This window comes from Caretta caretta, chromosome 1, assembly GCF_965140235.1.
Source record: "Caretta caretta isolate rCarCar2 chromosome 1, rCarCar1.hap1, whole genome shotgun sequence".
Classification (NCBI taxonomy): Eukaryota; Metazoa; Chordata; order Testudines; family Cheloniidae; genus Caretta; species Caretta caretta.
The window spans coordinates 272,263,123-272,284,253 of NC_134206.1; the positions used below are offsets into that span (position 1 = coordinate 272,263,123).

Below are 21,131 nucleotides of genomic sequence, written 5' to 3' on the forward strand. Positions count from 1 at the left end.
GTTTGGCAATGTGCTTTGGGGTGGATTTCTGAATTCATAACTTTGCTAGACTCCAAAAAATCATGGACTGAATAGAGATACTGAATTTATGGCTTATTACAGCAATCTATAACCCACTAACCCTTCCTTCCCCACTTTACCTTGAATGATCTCTGGAAATATGTGTTAACTACTAGGCTAAACAATCTGTTCCACCTTCCATTTAGCTGTGATATTGTGAGTACATTTCCCAAACCTGACAGAGTGCTCTGTGTAAGCTCAAAAGCTTGTCTCTCTCATCAACAGAAGTTGAGCCAATAAAAGATATGACCTCACCCACCTTGTCTCTGTGATGTATGGCTGGGATTACCACCCTGGCTGCTTTGCCTGTAAGGTTTATCTTTTCCTTCCACTCCTCATCTGTTCTGTTGTTCTTTTGTATTGTAAGCTCTTCAGGGCAGGGACTCTGTCTTTATGAATGTGAACAGAGTGCCTAATGCCTCACGCCTGATTAGGTGCTTTGGGTGCTACAGCAATATATATAATAAAAACACTGATAAATAATATCATTCTCTGTTTAGATAAAAATGAAAGTGTATCTTAAAATAAAGAGTCTGGAAATAACTTAAAATAGTTTCAGCAGGAAATCTTAAGAAATGAATTTGAAAGCTTTTGCAGAGAGTGAATATGAAGCGAATCTGAAAACATATGTGTCAGTATTAGAAATCCTTATAGGTAGTAATTATTGTTATGCTGCCTTTCAGCTGCAAAGACCTGGTGTGGAGGATGTTTCTGTTCTAAAGAAGGAGCTGGTCCAAGTTCAGACATTGATGGACAAGATGACTTTGGAGCGTGAGAGAGAATCAGAGAAGCTGAAAGATGAGTGCAAGCGTTTGCAGGCAGAGCACGCAAACTCGGAGGTAATGAAGCCAAACAAAAAGGCGTAGAACATGTTTTAGCTTTCCCATGATTTTCAAATGATAATGATGAATGTTAATCCATCACACTGAATAGAACTTTGCTTTCTTCCCTAACTAGTCTGGTAGGGAGTGTTTCATTAGATTAGAGTAGGTTGATACAATCTGTGCATTGGTATCCAGACAATAAAATCGTTTTAAAAAAACTCTCTTTTTAGCATGAAAAGTTAGTTTTGTACAGCCATGTAGAGGAGAAGCAACCTCCCCTGCTGGCATATGTAGTGGTCTCTCCAGTGAGGCACGGAAACAGAGCAATAAATTTCTGCCTCAAAAAGAGAAAAAATATTTTGAGCTTTCCTAAATTGTGTACTGTAATACAGAGACAGAAACTAATTGTTACCTAAGGTTAGGGTTGCTACTTAACATTAAAATTGAAACATATGTTTACAAAACAGGGTTACAGTTTTAAATAACCTCCATAGCATATAAAATATATGAAAATGAACCATTAATGCAAGGTAGATAACTATTTAAATGTTCTCACAGTTCCTGTAGTCCCTTAAATAAATGTACATGTGTTTGTAGAATATGCATTGTGATTTTTTTTAATCAGTGTAAATTCTGTGCCATTTTTCTACCCAGCATTAACCTATTAATCAGAAGCCTTTTGACACTTACCCTTTATCACATCTATATTTTGCATATAAATTACAAACCTTAAAATCACTCACATACTCCCCCTGCCCTCCTACCCCACAGTATCCTTCAGTTCACCTGCTCATTATTGGCTGTAGAAACCAACATTTTGCCTATTATCCTCCATATACAAACCAGAAACTAAGCTCTTGCCAGTCCCAACTACCTGTTTTGGCCAAGAAACTCCAATATATCATGTCTCATCCTTCATGGTCAGACCAGAGACACAACTATTTTTCTTCGTCCACTATTCCATTCTGAGGTTGAAAACAAAATCTGTTACTTCCACCTTAATTATATGTCCTGGAAATATATAGCCCTGTATCTCCCCATGCCCTTTTTTCCTGTTTATCCTTTCAAAGTGAGACTTCACGTTCCATATGAGGTAAGATTGTAGGTGGGTTTTTCAGAAGTTTTTCAGAAGTGCTCAGTGTTGGCCTAACCAGCATCTGTTGAACTCAATGGGAGCAGAATTAGACCAGTGTTGAGAGGTCTGAAAATACTTAACAATATTTCCCCAATCATGCTCTACTCAATAGGTCACAGATCTCAGTATACCCTTTTGATTAAATGAAGTTACTACATTACCTAATCACCTAGGAAGAAGAGAAAGGGGGTCAAAGAAACTTGGAGAATGTTTGGTGTTTTGACCTGTAATCAGTGATTTCAAATATTCTCAAAACTGTTGTTGTTCCAATAAGCATTTCCTGTTAAATGTTAGGTGGGTAGATAATGGAAGTCTGAATTAAGGTTGTTTTTGGAATGTGCAATGTGATTTTATTTTTACACATGCATGTTTGTTTCAGAGAATATCTGAACTGTGAGGATACTTGAATACGTATCTACCTTACTTTAACTATTCATTCCAGACTTTTAAATGCTTAGGCTTTCTTAAACTGGAACAGTCCTTGGTGTGAATATGTTTGCACTTCAGCGAGAGGTAGCAATCTTAACACCTATAATCTTGTTGTAATTTTTGGCTTGGATCAAAAAATTTTGGTGAGGAGATGCTTGTGCTAAAAGTAACAAATTTATCTGTCTGTTAATTTCCTTCTTTTGAGTATAGGGCCAATATGGAACTCAGGAGCTCTGCAAGGTCCCCACTCCACCATGACTATGTATTTCCCTATCCTGTACAGCTCAGAGAAGCTTATACATTTTGCAAGTTACCCCAGTTCATGCTGTTCTAGAGACCTTTGCAATGGTGCAGAATAACTGACCCCTTTAAGCCCTCCCCCACCTCCACCCTCCTGGTTCATCTGCCCTGTGGAATTTCGGAGCTCTATAGATTCCAGCTCCTCCTTCCTTCCTCTCCCCTGCAGAGCTTTAGAGATGTGTGGAGTAACCAGTTCTCTCTGCCTTGTACTGTTTCTAAACTCCTCAGGGTTCTTGTCATCTTCTCTTCTTTCCTTGCCCTGCAGAGACTGTACAAGGCATTCATGGGGCCACATGAATTGTATAAAGAGTACAGTATTATACCAAACAATAAGTCCAGTATTTTCTTATTCAAGTTTTAAAATATTTAGACTAAGGAGAAGCCATTCACAGGCTTGATCAAACATGTATGTGAAGAAAGGAATGTTGCAGTTGGGGCCCTGAGTATACAGTAACTCCTCGCTTAACGTTGTAGTTATGTTCCTGAAAAATGCTACTTTAAGCGAAATGATGTTAAGTGAATCTAATTCCCCCATAAGAATTAATGCAAAATGGGGGGGTTAGGTTCCATGGAAATTTTTTTCGCCAGACAAAAGACTATATTTTGTATATATGTATATACACTGTATAAGTTTTAAACAAACAGTTTAATACAGTACACAGCAATGATGATTGTGAAGCTTGGTTGAGGTGGTGGAGTCAGAGGGTGGAAGAGGGTGGGATATTTCCCAGGGAATGGTTTACTGCTAAATGATGAACTAGGACTCTATGGAGATGGGGGGCAGGAGGACATGCCTGCTTGGCGGCTGCTGCACAGGGAACTTAGGGGGGCATCCGGTCCATCCTGGTTCCAAGCTCCCACCAGCTAGCTCCAACGGGCTGCTCTTTCTGCAAGCAGTGGACAAAGCAAGCGGCTGCCAAACAACATTATAAGGGAGCACTGCACAACTTTAAATGAGCATGTTCTCTAATTGATCAGCAACGTAACAATGAAACAGCGTTAACCAGGACAACTTTAAGTGGGGAGTTACTTTAATTGGTTATATGGCCATGTAAATTTCTGCCTCATTTTTGAGTATAGCACAATTGTACTTCAGAATTTAAGCTTTCATTTCAAAATGTTGGCTATCTAGTTTGTATGTTTCAAAGACCATCTGAAAGTGTAAACTGAACATAAAGGGATGTCTGCCAGATTTTGCAAAACTAGCTCTAACAGAAATATGAACTGTTGCTGTTCATCTTAATGGATGGAGTTACATATCAAAATGGCTAACTATTTCACTGCATATCATTTAGCAGAAACAATCTAATGTTTATTATCTCTCTTGTTGGATGTAGTAGCAGATATAGGGGAGAAGGGTTGCATTGGTGTCACTATGACAGGTTTCAGAGTAGCAGCCGTGTTAAGTCTGTATCTGTAAAAAGAAAAGGAGTACTTGTGACACCTTAGAGACTAACAAATTTATTAGAGGGTAAGCTTTCGTGAGCTACAGCTCACTGTATACATCCGATGAAATCAGCTGTTGCTCATGAAAGCTTATCCTCTAATAAATTTGTTAGTCTCGAAGGTGCCACAAGTACTCCTTTTCTTTTTATTGGTGTCACTAGTTATTCTCATGCCTATGTATGGGAAATCTTGGTGGGGCTGGGGGAGGGAAATATTGACTAAATTTCCAGTTGTGTGTTTGCAGTGAAATTAGCTATCTATGAAAAATTGGATCGTTACTATTTAAAGTGAACCAAAGACAATTGGTACAATTTAAGTGTTAAAATACGTAGTGGTAATTCATTCTTCTATAAAATGTTATCTCCTCTGTGTCATAATCTTTAACATATCAGTGACTGTAATGTGAGACAGGTAAACTACATTAAAATAAAACTTTGCTGTCTATGAGAAGTGATATTAGATCGAACAGATTTTAAAATCAGTAGCCTGAATTCCACTTAGCTTTTTAAAACTAATAAAATGTGTTTGTAAAAGTGCTAGATTGAGAACACTGGAAACTGAAGCTTCTACCCATGGAATGTGTATAGTAATGGTGGTGAAAGCTTCCCCATGCCCGTAATTCAGCCCTGTTCTTGAGGGATCACTTCTGGGGTTGAGAGAGTAATTCAGTCTCTGACTATTCAGTCTGTGGAGCATGAGGGAGTTATCTGTATTATTTTCTGACAATCACATTTGCCTCAGTTTACCTGCTGGATATTATGCTGCCTGATTTCATGGAATTAAATCAAAGGAGGCTGTTAGGAGGGAACTAATGGTAAATGAAACAATTACAGAGATAAGATACCTCCAGAGAGAATACAAAGGGTCCTTAAGGGAACAGTGAAGGGCCCCTTAATTGGGAAATGCCCATCTGCCTGGCTTCAAGCAGGCTAGCAGGTTAATTTCTCCCAGGCTCAAGCCTAGTTTCAAAAGGATATTAAACCATGGAAGACCCTAGCCTAGAAAGGCGGGGGAGTGAATAAGCAGCAGTGGTTGAAGAGGAGTCTCCGTATGTATGTCTCCACTGTGTTTGAAAATCCATCATAGCGAGTCTCAAACCCTGGGTCTACAGACATGGACTCGCACTATAGCATTAAAAACAGCAGTGCAGATGTTGCGGCTTGGGTTGGAGCTAGGACTCTAAGGCCTGGGTGAGGAGGTGGGCCACAGCCTCCCCTTTTTACCAGCCATGTTAACATGGGCTTCAAAGCCCCAACCCAAATGTCTACACAGCTGTTTTTAGTGCCATAGCGTGAGCCAGAGTCTATCGACCCGAGCTTTGAGACTTGCTGCCATGGGTTTTAAAACACAGTGGAGACGTACCCTCTGAGAGTGAGACATTGACAGAATGTAGAAGGGCTTTCTGTCTCTCCCAAATCAGCAGTAGGGGTGGCTGGGCTGAGTGGAACTTACATAAAACTTGCACAGAAAGAATAAATTTTAGGTAAGACCCAGGTGTATAGGCCTTTTATTGTTTTATCTCTTTCTCTACTTGCTGTGCACCCTTGAGTGAATAAAAAATTCCTTGTTTTGAAGAAGCTATTTGAGTCACTTTAATCAGCCCATGTCACTGACCCTGGAGGGAAAGGGTTTACAGTAGCTAAACACACTTGGGCCTGTTGTGTTAACGTGGTTGGTGAACAGGGGGCTGCAGCCCAGAGACCTATTCTGAGAGAGGTAGAATGCGTGGTTCCACCAAAAAAGGGGTGAAGGTAGTAAAACCCGTCTCCAGACGGATGCATTCATGAGGGATCAAAAGGGGTCTGAAGCACAGCTCATCCTGTAACTATAACACAGTCCTTGATCTTTTTGCTTAGAATGCTGAGAGTGCAGATTGAGAATCTAACTAAAATAGCATTAAGAACTCAAACCATATCTTCTCATGTTCGTAGTATCGGTTTCCAGAGAATGTAATTTTAAAAAAAGAGAACTGTATAGCCTGAATTGAGAGAATAAGAAAAAAAATCTTACTGTTTTTAATGGATTTTTTCCTTTAAATACTTAGAAACTAAGGAGTTTTGAGGTGAAAAAATTTACTGTTTCCATATTTGTGACATTTCTGCTCTAATTGTTGGCTTTGTGTTTGTCATCTTGTGCTTGGGTTTTTTGACCTTCATTGCTAAGGATTAAAAGTAAGGAGCAACATATGGAACTAAATTTTCATTTTGGCATTAACTAATTAAAAACTCTTGAAAGAATTCTAATTTTTCATATTTAAAAATCACTGATCCAGCTGTATGCTGAGCTCTTCTTTTGCGTTTCACCGTCTCGCCTTCTTATTCACTGGCTGTTGTATGTTGTGCTTGTTATGGAGTTATACTTGAAAAGATGGCAGGTTGCTGTCTTCGTTAGATTAGATTTGATTTTGGGATCCTCATAATTATCCCATGTTTAGTTTCTCACTATAGTGAATCCCACATAATAAATCTTCTGTTCAGCACCTAAAACACATAAGACCTTCTCCAAAAGCCTTTGAAATCAATGGAAAAACATGTTTAACTTCACACACTGTGCTTAGCTTCATTCACTGTGGATAGTCTCACTGCAGTCAAGTTTAGCATGTGTGTGAATCTTTGCAGGGACTCATTTCACTTATTTATATATGGGATAATTGCCTACCTGGCATAAGAGACAAGGCATAAGACACCTGCTAGATTGTTGATATTATTTCCAGTGCACATTAACATGAGTAGAGGGTATTAACACAAATAAATGAGTATTTCTGTATAAAGTTCCTTTGTTATGATAAAGTCAAGATTGTCTCTTTAAATAAAGGCATAGAAAGATAATGTTTGACTATAGATTTTGAAGAATTGTACCTAAAACTTTGATCACTACTTGTTTCCACATTTCATCCATCATTTTATTTTATTTTTTCTGCTTTCTAATGGAGACGCTTACATTTGAGGTAATTTTTTGGTGAAAGCTTTTTATCATTGCATTGTAATTCTGCAGTCTCAAGATAACATCAAGACCTTGTTAAACAGATGTGTTCCTGTTTGCTTATTGGTTTATTAATCAAATAAACACATCAGCCAGCATATGTTTTAAACGATTATTCAACCTCACTTTGTTCCTGTTTAATAACTAAACATGAGTGTTTTTTTTTTTTTGAACAATGGCTGCCAGAACTATATCTTGAAATATATTTACAGTAACTCTTCTTTGTAGGTTCTTGTTCTGTTTTTGGTTTAAACAGCTGCAATAGTGTTTGACAAATGTGTGCATTTTTGCATTTGCATTATCACTTCTACAAAATGTCTGTGTACTTTTCTGGATACTCTCACAAAACAGTGCATTTGCACAGTAGAGATCCCATGTTTTTTAGCAACAACTCTGCAACTACAGCAGTATAAAATGTGCCATTATGAAAAGTTAGCGTTAATAGCAACATATATTTTTACAATGAATATGTTTATACATTCTCTTTGCTCTTCCCCAAAATGTATCCTATTTTATGAACAAGACAAAGTAATTCGTCTTTATTTATGGGCTGCTGCTTCTTTCTGGTAACTTTTGTTACATGCACAAAATAGTGTAAACTTTCATGAGATGTGCTATTCTTTTTCTGAAAAAAAGGAAATGATCAAATTAACATCTGTACTTGTGACCATAAATCTGTGGCTAGTATAACTTAGGGGAAGGAAAAGCATTTATAACAAATAATGCCATTTGTGTACTATGTGTCTCAAAGGTAAAACACAACGTGCATTTTATTTTTCCTCATTCATCTTTAAAATGCAGAAAGCTGATGTTTCTCAGTATCTTTGTTGCAGAAAGATTAAAACAAAGAGTAAAAGCATATGAATTGGACTTGTTAGCCATTGGATGGTTTGCTTCAGACGCATCTTAATTAGGAAGCTCAGTATTAACTCACATTTTATTAAAAGCAGTTTCCTTTGTCCTCCATTTTAAGGAGCAGATCATGCCGCCTAAATCCATGCATGGAGGGGATCCTCCACACACTTATTTCCTTCCTTCCACATCACCTTGTTCCCCACCACTCTTTTTCCCCCCTCACCATTTCCTGTGTGCGATGCTGAGATTCTCTGCAGTCTGGGGTCTTTGCCAGGGGAGGAGATGGGGACTAGGTGATGCACATTGTGCATCTGTCTCACAGAAATTAGCCCTTAAAGAGGAAAGCCTAGGGCAGCCATTGTTATCTGTCTAAGGTACTTATGCCCTCCTTACTGTAGTATCTGAACATCTCACAATCATTAATGTAGTTATCCTTACATCACTCCTGTGAGGTAGGGAACTGTTATCCCCACTTTACAGATGGGGAAATGAGATACAGGGTAGATTAATTTCAGAGTAGCAGCCGTGTTAGTCTGTATCTGCAAAAAGAAAAGGAGTACTTGTGGCACCTTAGAGACTAACAAATTTATCTGAGCATAAGCTTTCATGAGCTACAGCTCACTTCATCGGATGCATGCAGTGGAAAATACAGTGGGGAGATTTTATATACACAGAGAACATGAAACAATGGGAGTTACCATACACACTGTAACGAGAGAGATCAGGTAAGATGAGCTATTATCAGCATGAGAGGGGAAAAAAAAACACCTTAAGTCACTTGTCCAACCTCACACAGGAAGTCAGTGGCAGAACTGGGAAATGAACCTGGCGTTTTAAGTCCCTTCTAGTGCCCTATCCACTTGACCATCCTTCCTGGCTGGGTAGAGATCTTGGCAACACCACTGAAAATGGAGCCAAGGGATCCCAGTTCCCCTGACGGTCGGAGCTATGGGAGACACAAGGCCTCCACGCAGATCCTTTGGGATCTGCCAGGTTTGGGGGTGGGCTCCTTGGCCTTTTCCACTGGAGAGGCCAAACAACCGTCTTCCTGATGGGATGACGTGAAAGGATCTCAGCAAGGGGATCCTTCCTTCCCCGGTATTTCCATGGGCCAAAATTTGCACATGTAGTTCATGCTAATTAAAGACACATTCTTTTTTGAAAGCTGGTTTATATTTTGCCCCCACCCCCACCCCCACCCCAGACCTCCTGTCTATATTTGGGCTATCAATGTAAATTATTATTAATCATAACTTTTTTTTTATTTAGGCCACCATAAATCAACTAAGGGCTGAGCTTGCAAAAGGCCCTCAGGAGGTTGCTGTGTATGTGCAGGAACAACAAAAACTTCAAAGTTCAGTTAATGAATTAGAACAGAAAAACCAGGTAAGAGTTTTATTATTACTCACATTTGTAAAACCTGTATTTATATGAAAATGTACAATCTGGCTCTTGTGTCACAAACTGCATTTCAGAGTGTTAACCAAAGAGTTTAACAAAATACATCATTGTGGCATCAAAAGTTAAGCCTTTCCTGATTGTTCACTATCCCGATTAGCCTGAAGGGGGTAATAAATTTACAGTAGTACATTTGAAGGATTTTATCTTACATTATAACTTTTAAAGATAGTCAGGTCCTGTCACGGTTCCTTCCCCACTCTGAACTCTAGGGTACAGGTGTGGGGACCTGCATGAAAACCTTATAGCTTACTTTTACCAGCTTAGGTTAAAACTTCCCCAAGGTACAAACTATTTTACCCTTTGCCCTTGGACTTCCACTGTCACCACCAAACGTTTATCTGGGTTTATTTTTATTAGGAAAGCGTTGTTTGGAAACATCTTTCCCCCCAAAATCCTGCCAACCCTTGCACCCCACTTCCTGGGGAAGGTTTGGTAAAAATCCTTTCCAATTTGCGTAGGTGACCACAGATCCAAACCCTTGGATCTTTAGAACAATGAAAAAACATTCAGTTTCTGAAAAGAAGGATTTTAATAGAAGTAAAAAAGAATTACCTCTGTAAAATCAGGATGGTAAATACCTTACAGGATAATTAGATTCAAAACATAGAGAATCCCTCTAGGCAAAACCTTAAGTTACAAAAAGACACACAGACAGGAATATCCATTCTGTTCAGCACAACTCATTTTCTCAGCCATTTAAAGAAATCATAATCTAACGCATATCTAGCTAGATTGCTTACTAAGTTCTAAGACTCCATTCCTGTTCTGTCCCCAGCAAAAGCATCACACAGACAGACACAGACCCTTTGTTTTTGTCCCTCCTCCTAGCTTTTGAAAGTATCTTGTCTCCTCATTGGTCATTTTGGTCAGGTGCCAGCGAGGTTATCCTAGCTTCTTAACCTTTTACAGGTGAGAGGATTTTTTTCCTCTGGCAAGGAGGGATTTTAAAGGGGTTTACCCTTCCCTTTATATTTATGACAGGTCCATTACAGTTATCATATAATTGTAGTTTTCTAATATCTGCCATTTACACTATGTATAGTATTGCCAAAACAAGCATTAAAAAATCATTAGTAAGTTCCCAAAATATTATGAGATTGGCTTAAAAATAATTACATTTAAAAAGAAATTATATAATTTTGGGAGTTCTTTTTATGTGCCCTCTGGTTCCTGAGCCTTCAGGTCACACACAGGTAACATTTGGAGGCTTTTCACAACTGTGAAGGGTAGAAACTTATTTATTTATTTTTTTATAATAAAATCTGAGATTCTCAGCTTGAAGAGCTGGGGCTTTCAGAGAAACAGCAAATATTGCAGAATTTTATGATAAAATCCAGAGTTGGCATTATTGCATATGTAATATATAAATGAATACATATGAATACAATAGAAACTCAGAGTTACGAACACCTGAGTTACAAAGTGACCAACCACATACCTTATTTGGAAGCAGAAGTATGCAATCAGGCAGCAGCAGAGACAGAAAAGAAAAGAAAAAGCAAATACATTACAGTACTGTGTTAAACGTAAACTACTAAAAAACAAAGGGAAAGCTTAAAGAAAGATTTGACAAGATAAGGAAACTGTTTCTGTGCTTGTTTCATTTAAATAGAGATGGTTAAAAGCAGCATTTTTCTTCTGCATAGTAAAGTTTCAAAGCTGTATTATGTCAATGTTCAGTTGTAAACTTTTGAAAGAACAACCATAACGTTTTGTTGAGAGCTATGAACATTTCAGAGTTATGAACAACTTCCATTCCCAAGGTGTTTGTAACTTTGAGGTTCTACTGTATTCCCTAAAGAAGTGGGGAAAAATAGTAAAAGGAGACAGACAAGAAAGAGGAGACAGAAAAACAAATCAGAGACCTTTTTTTTTTTTTACAGTTTTATGGTTGTTTCCCCATTATAACATATGTTTGTGTACATATAAAACATTTGAATGTATTTGTATTATATATGATTATAATTTTCTGTGTGTGCATTTGTGTTTGTGTTGTATTTATTTATTTATGTAGTGGCAACATTAGTCATTTAGGGTAGGCCTGTGAAAAAATTCTCCCCATTTGTTGGAATTATTAATATTTGAAATTTATTAATGTGGGAAACCACCAAATTCTAATTTAACCACAAATTCCTTTATTAAATCCAAAGGCCAAATGGTGTGTGAACAATTGCTCTTAACAAGCTTAAAAAGCCTCAATAATAAGCAGTTTACTACATCCAAACAGTAACAAAACATTTATAAGGATTTGATCAAGATATTTACAAACGGGCTCAACCCAAGGGTGCTTAGAACCATATTGGTTGGCTCCAGTGTGGTCAGGCAAGTAGTGGCAATGACTTATTTGAATTTACTTTTTGTATACTCTTCAACAAATAAGTGCTGTCATTGCCAGTTACTGACTTCAGCTAAAACCAATTTGAGACAATTCCCCCTTATTTCCAGTCCTTATTCAGATGAGATTTACAACTTCCTTTCCTCCCCTCCTTCTTGCTGTCGGACAGCTTGTTCTGGATTCACACAGACTTTAATGCTGGTGTGTGGGGTGGGAAGGGCCATGCTGGCTCATTTTAAGACAGATTCTTTTTGTCCTATTTAAAACCATTTGCACTTACCCCTGTTGGAAATACTTATATATAGTGTAAATGGCAGATATTAGAAAACTACAATTATATTATAACTGTAATGGACCTGACTATCTTTAAAAGTTATAACTGTAAGATAAAATCCTTCAACAGAGGCCTTCTTTTTAGAAGCTTTCCCTTATCTCATTTGTTATTCTTTGAACAGACATCTTCCTTATTTTATTCCTTGTGTCCTTATCCTTATTATTTTCAAGGCTTTCCTTCTACTTGCTAGTCAGGGCCTTCCTTTACAACACACGTATCTTTTTGTATCCAAACTCAAGCTAACAGTAATTCTTTAATTTCATGTTTATTCTACACCACCCCAAAGCTAACCAATTGCTGTCTACGAGTATTTATTTATTTTTGGTCAAATTATGACCTAGCTAATGCAGTGGTGTAGGAGTGTCCACATACAGATAGTAGTACAAGGGGAAGCAGACTCTGCAGAACCACTGTGTCCTGCCCTTATATAGCTAAGTGGGAAGGGCAGAAGAAGGCAAGGATAGGTTAGAGCTGTGCCAGCATGTTGGGGAGCATACACTGCTTGCTCTGGGTAAAGGTCCAGCATGATTTACTCTCTTCTTGGAGCAGCAGGGAGACTCCTGGGGCAGGAGTAACAATGTGCTATCCATTCCTTTGAACTCATGGCAAAGTCACAATTGAGCTGTTTATTGTCACATCACTGTGCACTAACAATTTAGTGGAGGGGTGCACTGTTGAAAAGTTAAAGTTGACTGACATATTTAACATCAAAATGTGTATTGGGGGCTATCCAGGTCCCCCCCACCTTCCTGCTGCAGAAGTGGTCCTATATCTATGTTTATATCTCAATGTAAGTGTATGTGCAAGTGTGTATTTCTAGGTATGGGTATATATGTAGAGAACACCATAGATATGGTATTCGTAGCCATGTGCTCAATTAACATGACCACCTCAGTTGCACTCCGCTCATTAATGCATCTCAGCTGGGCTTATTTCTGATTTTCCTCATCATTAAATAGATTTAAACAGTCATGTTAACCTGCCAGATAAATCATTTTTTCTTTCCTTGACTTGTGGAATTTCCCCTCTAAAATCACAATCAGTACTCCTGGAATGTAATATGTTTAGAGCTCAATGTGTTATGACTTCACAGAGCTGTAAATGGGAGCATTATAACACAGAAAAAAGGACTATCCCAGCTTCCCAGTGGGAGTCAGCATTTGATTCTAATTATGGAAGGTCTCAAGTTATCCAGTTTCAAAGCCCCATTGATTTTAGATAAAACTTTTAGGTTAGTTTTAGGGTTCTTTGTGGCTTACTCCGAGGCTGCCTTGTACAGTTGGACTCATCGGAAGTGAATCGCTAGCTTTTCAGTTGTCTCTTTAAAAAAAGTCCCAGTAAAAGACCTTTTTAAAAAACATTTTTCTGTTAACCTCTGTGGCATATGCAAAAACATGGTGGGTTAGTAGGGTATAAAATTTTCCTCAGGACATGTTTAGACCTGTATAAATTGCTCATGGCTTCACTGCTAATGAGTAATGCTCAAATAAATTGGTTAGTCTCTAAGGTGCCACAAGTACTCCTTTTCTTTTTCCTAATGAGTAATGTGCCATCTCAAACTCTTGCTAATAAACCCTTTATACTACACCACAACATTGTGTGTGCTCTGCATATTTAATACAGTATTTTATCCAAGTTCTTATACTTTGTACATCACCATGATATCAGAGTGCCTATTTTATAAATATATATTTTATATATATATATATAATATAATCACAACTCCTGTTTAGTTAGTGTAGTTAATGAAGCATTTCAGTGTGTTATTAAACATCTCTGTTATTTTGAAAGCTACATACCTTTTTCTCATCAGCTGTAGCCTGTGTGAGTGAAGTAATTTATTCCTCCTCTGTGGAGGTGAAGCATTTTTTCCAGTGCTCTGTATTTATTTCACTATTGTAATGCTGTTCATAAATGTCTTGTGAATAAATCCCAGACATGTTTACTTTATTTGGCAAATCATTCAACATATGAAAGGCAGGATTTTCTTTTTTCTCTAACTTCATTTTTTAAAATGTTACATATTTTCCCCCCCTCACACTTGCTTTTGTAATTCTACATTGCCAAAAAATTTGGATAAATTCCCCCTGCAAAGCATAATGCTCCACTGAATGTTTTATTGTATTATCTACTATTCTGCCAAAACAAAACTGGGACAAATCAACATGGAAAATGTTCAGGTCAAGTTAGTCATAGCGATGTTAACTCTTCACTTGGAAACTTAGCAGATGCCTATGCAATATTCCTACCCTTACGTTAACGTGAAGCGCACAAAAAAAAAGTGCAGGCTTCTAACCGCAAAGTCTCCCACATCATAACGCTGAATACTACCTATTGACCTGTGCTGTCCAGATGCTTTTCTTTGTTTGCATACTCCCACAATGACTGTCTCTGTGTATGTATGTGGAGATAAGCAAGACCAAATATGGAATTCAGTTGTGATGGAACACTTCCTTAAAAGGATGAATCATATAGTACTTGGTGTATTGCTGGCAGAGTAGTTATTATACAGCACATTGCCCAAATAGTGTCTTGGGAAAGGAAGCGTATTCATATTTAGGAAAATAGAACATACAGTGTCAGTGGGGGGCAGGGACTGAGACCAAACGCTGTAGTTTAGTGTAGTTTAATGTAGAAATAACATTTTCCAAGGAATATAGTAAGATGCAGTTTAAAATATCTTTATACTTCGCTTGTGATAGTATGATGTAAATCTGAGGCAGAACTATAATAGATAGTGAGAGTTAGCATCTTATTCCACTTCCCCAAACCAGCAGAGTTTAATTATATACGAAGAATGCATTGTAACTGATCTGAAATACTCCCCACAATACATATAATTCCCTATATTTAATGGAATGGCAGCAGATTGATGAATAAGATGACTAATCTGTAGCCAAAATAGGAAGATAAATGAGAAATCAAGGGAAGAGTTCTCAGCTGTGTCGAGTTCATGCTCGGTGCACTCGAGGAGACGGCGTGGGAAGGGTGGCTCCAAGCCACCTTTTGACTCTCCCAGTCCTGGGGCTGTTAGAGCTTAAACGACTCCCAAAGTGACTTATAGCAGTCTAAGAGTGCTCTAATTTGCAGCAACTGAAGTAGCCTCCTAAAACCACTCTGTCAGCCAAGGACTGGCTAGAGTACTGTGCTCCTTGGCCGTGCACCTGACTTGCCCTCACTCCAGTAAACCCTATACTGGGTGCAGGTGGGTGCTTGAAATCATCAGTTGCCTCTATAGGGCAGCTTTCCTGATACCTTGTACTGTCGTATGTTGAAGGTCTGGCCACAGAACTAGTAAAGTTATGAAAAGCTTCTTAAATAATGGGAAAACTTTGCTTTTAATCTCCTTGTAAACATGTACGTTTGGAAAAGATAGAAAACAGATATGCATGCAGAGTGGAATATATTGGGTTTTAGTTTGTATGTCCATGAAGATTCCAGCATAGCCCAGGACAGTCTCTTTGTGTATGCATCCAGATGTTAAGATCATATAAAGTCTGATTTAGAAGAATGTTATTCTTACAGTGATATCTTCCAGCGACTGTGTCACAATGACAGGTTTCAGAGTAACAGCCATGTTAGTCTGTATTCGCAAAAAGAAAAGGAGTACTTGTGGCACCTTAGAGACTAACCAATTTATTTGAGCATAAGCTTTCTGAGCTACAGCTCACTTCATCGGATGCATCCGATGAAGTGAGCTGTAGCTCTCAAAAGCTTATGCGCAAATAAATTGGTTAGTCTCTAAGGTGCCACAAGTACTCCTTTTTCTTTTTGTGTCACAATGAGCAGTGATGAATACATAAATGCAGGCCTTTACCTTTGGAGAAGAATCTGCTTCCTCTAATTTTTAAAGTAAACCAATGAACTTTGAGAATAGTTGGAACTCGTGAGGAAGGACACACACATCTGGAATTAGCCAAGTGGCTGCAACTCTATTAATCCCATAACAGGATAATTTATTGGGGGAAGGCAACAGGCACTGTATTTGTCACATGGCTTCTCCCCCTCTTTTCAAAGCTCAAATCCAAAGCATCACAGTTCCAGGGATCAAATTGCTTGTATAAAACCAAGGCCCTTTAGAGCCTGCATTACTCCCAAGGCCTATAACGGCCTATTGCCCAGAACAGCCTAATGCTCGAAAAGCCAGTAAGCCTTTTAGGATGGCTCAGGCTTCACTGCAAATCTAGTCCCTTATCCTAAGAAAGGTGTGTTGATGGGAAGAGGGCTTCATCTGAAACCTCCTGCCAGAGCCTTTCACTGCTGCCTCCCCACTGCCAGAGCTCTTCCTTGCTGCCTTCCGTTTGTGAGATCCTTTCCTACTGCCTCAGATTTTCCCTGATGTGGGGAACAACTTCTGCCATTTCGAGGCACTGGTAAGCTACTGTGCTAAAAATAGCAGTGTAGACACAGGAGGCATTGCTTGGGCCCATAGAGAGCTGTGTAGAGTATATTCCCTAAGGTTCTGGCTGTCTTTATTCACCTTAGTATTGCCTCGCTAACTACATTGCTGTTTATACTCATGCTATGGGGCATACAGTGTATGTATTCTACATGCTGCTTTAAGTTTAGACATAAGCTCAGGTGCCAGTGATAATACTTCAAATAAACATTAATTGTTAGCTGTTTTACCGTTCATCAATGCATGCAAGGAGTGAGAGGAAGTATCATATTGTGTACATCTACTTAATCTCCCCTGAGTGACTGCTCATTTTGGCTAGGTGTTAGAATGTGTGGAGGGTTGAAGGGGAGCATATTTTGTTTCATTTTCCTGAAGGGGAACTGCGATTTCAGAAGTTTGGGAAATACTGCAGTAATGCAATTATAAATGCCACTTTATTAGACATAATATCTAATATCCTGAGACCAACGCAACAACAACGACACTGCACACGTTATGATGTGCCTTTCCCAGTGTTAATTCAAAATTAAACTATGCCAGGGATCTCTCTTTCATATTCTGTCATTCACCTTTAAGGTGCATGAAAATGTTCAGTGTCTCATTACATCTTTGAAGCACTTTTACATGGATGACTATTAAAGTACCTTCTAAGGGTTACAAAGCTATTGTGATAATCCGCGTATGAAACTGCTGTAATGCTGTTATAAATATGCATATTAGAAATCAGGTTGTGAAAAAGGTGTTGTGCTGGTGCTCCTGTGCTGAACCTGTTTTCCTGGTGTTAAGAAGGCTAGCTGGACCTTTTGTTTTTCTAAAGGTTAAAACATACTAATTTGCACCGTAAACTCTGGGTGAAATTCTGGAGCCATTGTAGTCTATTGGAGTTTTGCCACTGATTTCATTGGGGCCAGGATTTTACCTGTATAACCTTCAAAACAGATATTCTGTATGTACTGTTTATTATTATATATTGTATATAAAATACATATTATAATATAATCATGTAACTAAAAATAGTTATTTTGTTTTTCTAGAAATGTTGTGGAAAATGTTATTGCCAGGCTACAGTTCACGTTCAAACTTCAGCCTGGAGCAAATTTTCTTGGCCAAGTTGTAAGCCTTAGAAAGTATATTTTATAATGGAAACTCTGAGAGAACTATAATTATATTCATTCTAATGTGAGCTGCTACTGCCGAGCCATTTGCCGGATTGCAACATAATTTAAAAACTGATGTACTGAAGAATAACTCTCCCCTCCCTCCGAACTTGTTAAAAAGCAAGTAAACTAGTATACAAAGACTTTTTGCCCTTTTAAATTTGATTAAATTTAACAGCTGTTAAACTCTGTATCCCCAAAATTTGTCTTGAATAGTGTTTTAATTTTCTGTTAAACTAACCAAAGCAAAATCAATTTGGCATTGGTGCTTAAATGCTATGGAGAAGTGTGCTTTAAAAATGCCCAACATAGCTAGAATTAGAGTTCTTTCTGTGTCTTCTCTTGAACCTATATATTCCAGGAATTTCAGAACATAAACCACCATCTGACGCTTTCAACACTACACTTGTGAGTGGTGGGATTTTTCAAGCTGCCAGCCAGCTGAATTCTTAGAAATGTTTTGTTTAAAGAGGAGCTGAAAAACAGAATATCCATTTAAACTATGGGGAGAACATTGGTAGCTGAAAGATGCACACAGAGATGCTACGCTGGGACAGGAAGTTAAGAATTCAGTTATACCTATATAGGGATTTTAGGGAAACAATGAATTCCCTGAGCTGGAATTGCGCTATGACACCCAGGAAGACAGCTGATAAATTTCACAAAGTGCCACTGGCTATTTAAGGACAATGGTTAAGATCTTGGCTTTAGTTCTCTTTTTAAAAGATGGCACCTCCAGCAGGAAAATGACCTCTGTTGCCAAGGCACTGATCAATCCTGATTCAGAGGGAAGAGTGCCATGGATTTGAATTACTGTCATTACTTAAATCACTGTATTCAGCAACTGAATAATTCCATCCAATTCCTGCCTAAACTTGGTTCTGCTTGGCTCATAAGACTTGACGATCCAAAATGCTAATTAAAACCAATGAAAAAAGATACCTCATATCCTCTGTAAATATTTTTCAAATTTTGTCTTAATCTGTGGATTCCAAAGTAAGGCATTGTTGCCTGCAAAATGAATTTTGCTACAGTGTGGTGCAAAAAATTTGAGACTCCAGACCTCTTCTTCACTAAAAGGCCAGTCTAAATTTGTGGTATTCTCAAATTAAAAACAAATAACCCTCCTGAGCTGACTTGTGTACAGAGTTTTATTTTCCAACAGAAAAGTCTGACTCTAGGGAATTAGCTGGTGTGTGTTACTAGAGCACTAACATGTTAAAACAGGCTAAATTCTGAATAATGTTATGAGTTTGGTGGTCTCATGCTAGTATCATTTTTTAATGTCGCACACTGTACTCATTTTGGTAGTCTCTGTTCAAGAGAAGCTCATAATTTGAATATCTGGGGATGTTGCACTTCTCTTGAGATGTGATAGGGCAAAGTGAGGAAAGTTATTGAAAAAGTGAGGGCATGATGCCTTATACCAGTGGTTTTCAACCTGTGGTCCATGGACCCCTGGGGGTCCGCAGACCATGTCTAAGATTTCCAAAGGGATCCATACCTCCATTTGAATATTTTTAGGGGTCCGCAAATGAAAAAAGGTTGACAACTACTGCCTTACACAGAATTACAGGTGAGGCACACACAAATTTAAATTTAAACGTACATAGAAGTAAGTACATGAAAGGTACCTATGACATACAAATAATTTTTTGCTGTCACAGAGCAGTTTGCCAAACACATGCATGAGCTTGCAGTAACAAAGAAGCTCAGTTGTTTCAGTCAAACAAATCAGTCTTCAAGATGTAGAAATAGTGGCAACTGAGTCAGCTACCAGAAGAAGAGGAAAAGGGCTTATGTAAGGTGTAAAGGAAAAGTGTTAGTTTCAGTCCAGAAACCAATTTTACTGAGCACAGTTTAAAATATATAGAGAGCAAGGGAGCCTGAAAAAGGGAATTATAATTGTAATGGTATGCTATATGGATTCTGGCATTGACTGCTATAATATGAAATAGAAATTAAAATGTAGAATTATTGACAGACCTATTTCATGTCTCAACTCAGTTTTGGAGATTATTATTGTGAGAGACCTGTTCATTGCTCTGGATAAACTCTTGTGAGGAATAACAGTTGATCAGATGTAAGCAGAATTGTGATTTAATTTCCATTTAATTGCTGTTATAGAGTCTGACAGAAAAGCTGCTGAAGAAAGAACTTGATTACACCCAGTTAGAAGAAAGACACTCTGAAGAATCAGTGAGTAAAAAAAACATGCAGGCAAGCCTTAACCAAAAGGACTTGGACCTGGAGCACCTTCGAGCAAGGCTATCTGCCACTGAAGCCTCGTTGCAGAGGGTACAGACAGAACTGGGTGAGAAGGGGGAAGCAAGCCACAAACTTAAGGAAGAATTGTCAGAAATAGAGACAAAGTATCAGCATCTCAAGGCAGAGTTTAAACAGCTACAACAGCAGAGAGAGGAAAAAGAACAACATAGCCTTCAACTTCAGAGTGAGCTCAATCAGGTGCGGTTCCTTCAAAAACGTTGTTTTCATTCATATTCTTCTCGGTAGTACACTTTTCTCTATATATTTGTATACCTGTAATATAGAGCTTCTGTGTGTGTCTATAATATCTACATTTAAAATATCTGGGAACTACAGTGCTGTGCGTTTGTGTGTGTGTGTACACATTTGTTTATTGGAGGGGAAAAATGCAAACATGCTGCTAAATGTATATTTCCTGGCTGTTATAAATGAAAAATAGATCTCAGGTGTCATGTTTTGGCACGTTAGAGATGTAAGCAAAGAACACAAAGAAAGACGAGGTAAAGGTAAAAGAGGGAGTACAGAAACTTACTCTGATCAGTACTGTCATATCTGAAACTAGTTATAGGGCCAGACACTCAGTTGGAGCAAGTTGGTGTAGGGTTGTGCTCACTTACACCTGGTGAGGGTCTGGTCCATAATTCATATTATTTTAGTTTTGTATCTCTAAGAATACTATGCTGTCTGTTTAAAATAATTAAATTTCTGCTCCGTGTGAAAGGAACCTTTAATTCCTGTAACCTTGTAAATAGCTCTTTATAAGTGGCTTTCCATTTTTTAAGAATAATACTCATAGTAATCTAAATTAGACTTAGATGTTATTTCTTGTTTTCAGAAGGCTTGTTTGCATTGTGTCTTAATCCACATCAGCTGGAGTGTAAATTCTAATGCATGCTGCTGGGTCAGGAACTAACTGGCCCATGTGGACCCTGTTGGCGCACACGAAAAGTTCCCTAGTGCATGTTAATATAGTCCAGTTTCAAATAGCACTACATTAACATCCACTAAAGAACATTTAGTGTGCACCTGCAGGGTCAACCCAGGTCAGTTAGTGTGCAACATGCTGGTGCAGGTTAGAATTTACAGCCCAGCCGATGCAGACTAAGGCACTGACTGGACAAGCCCTGAGAGTCAGAGAAATCAATA

The 21,131-nt window shown here is 38.3% G+C and overlaps 1 protein-coding gene across 6 annotated transcripts in view; it reads left to right on the forward strand.

The window, feature by feature from the left end:
- The window catches only part of EEA1 (early endosome antigen 1), a 135,802-nt gene that overhangs the window by 53,438 nt on the left and 61,233 nt on the right, over positions 1 to 21,131 (forward strand). For 3 of the 6 annotated variants that reach the window (XM_075124288.1, XM_075124290.1, XM_048835600.2), the window contains 4 exons: positions 744 to 899; positions 7,127 to 7,141; positions 9,301 to 9,417; positions 19,845 to 20,183. In XM_075124288.1, the coding sequence (XP_074980389.1) occupies positions 744 to 899; positions 7,127 to 7,141; positions 9,301 to 9,417; positions 19,845 to 20,183 (627 nt within the window). The remainder of the gene's footprint in view (positions 1 to 743; positions 900 to 7,126; positions 7,142 to 9,300; positions 9,418 to 19,844; positions 20,184 to 21,131) is intronic. The other 3 variants (XM_075124289.1, XM_048835599.2, XM_048835601.2) reach the window with 1 other exon arrangement.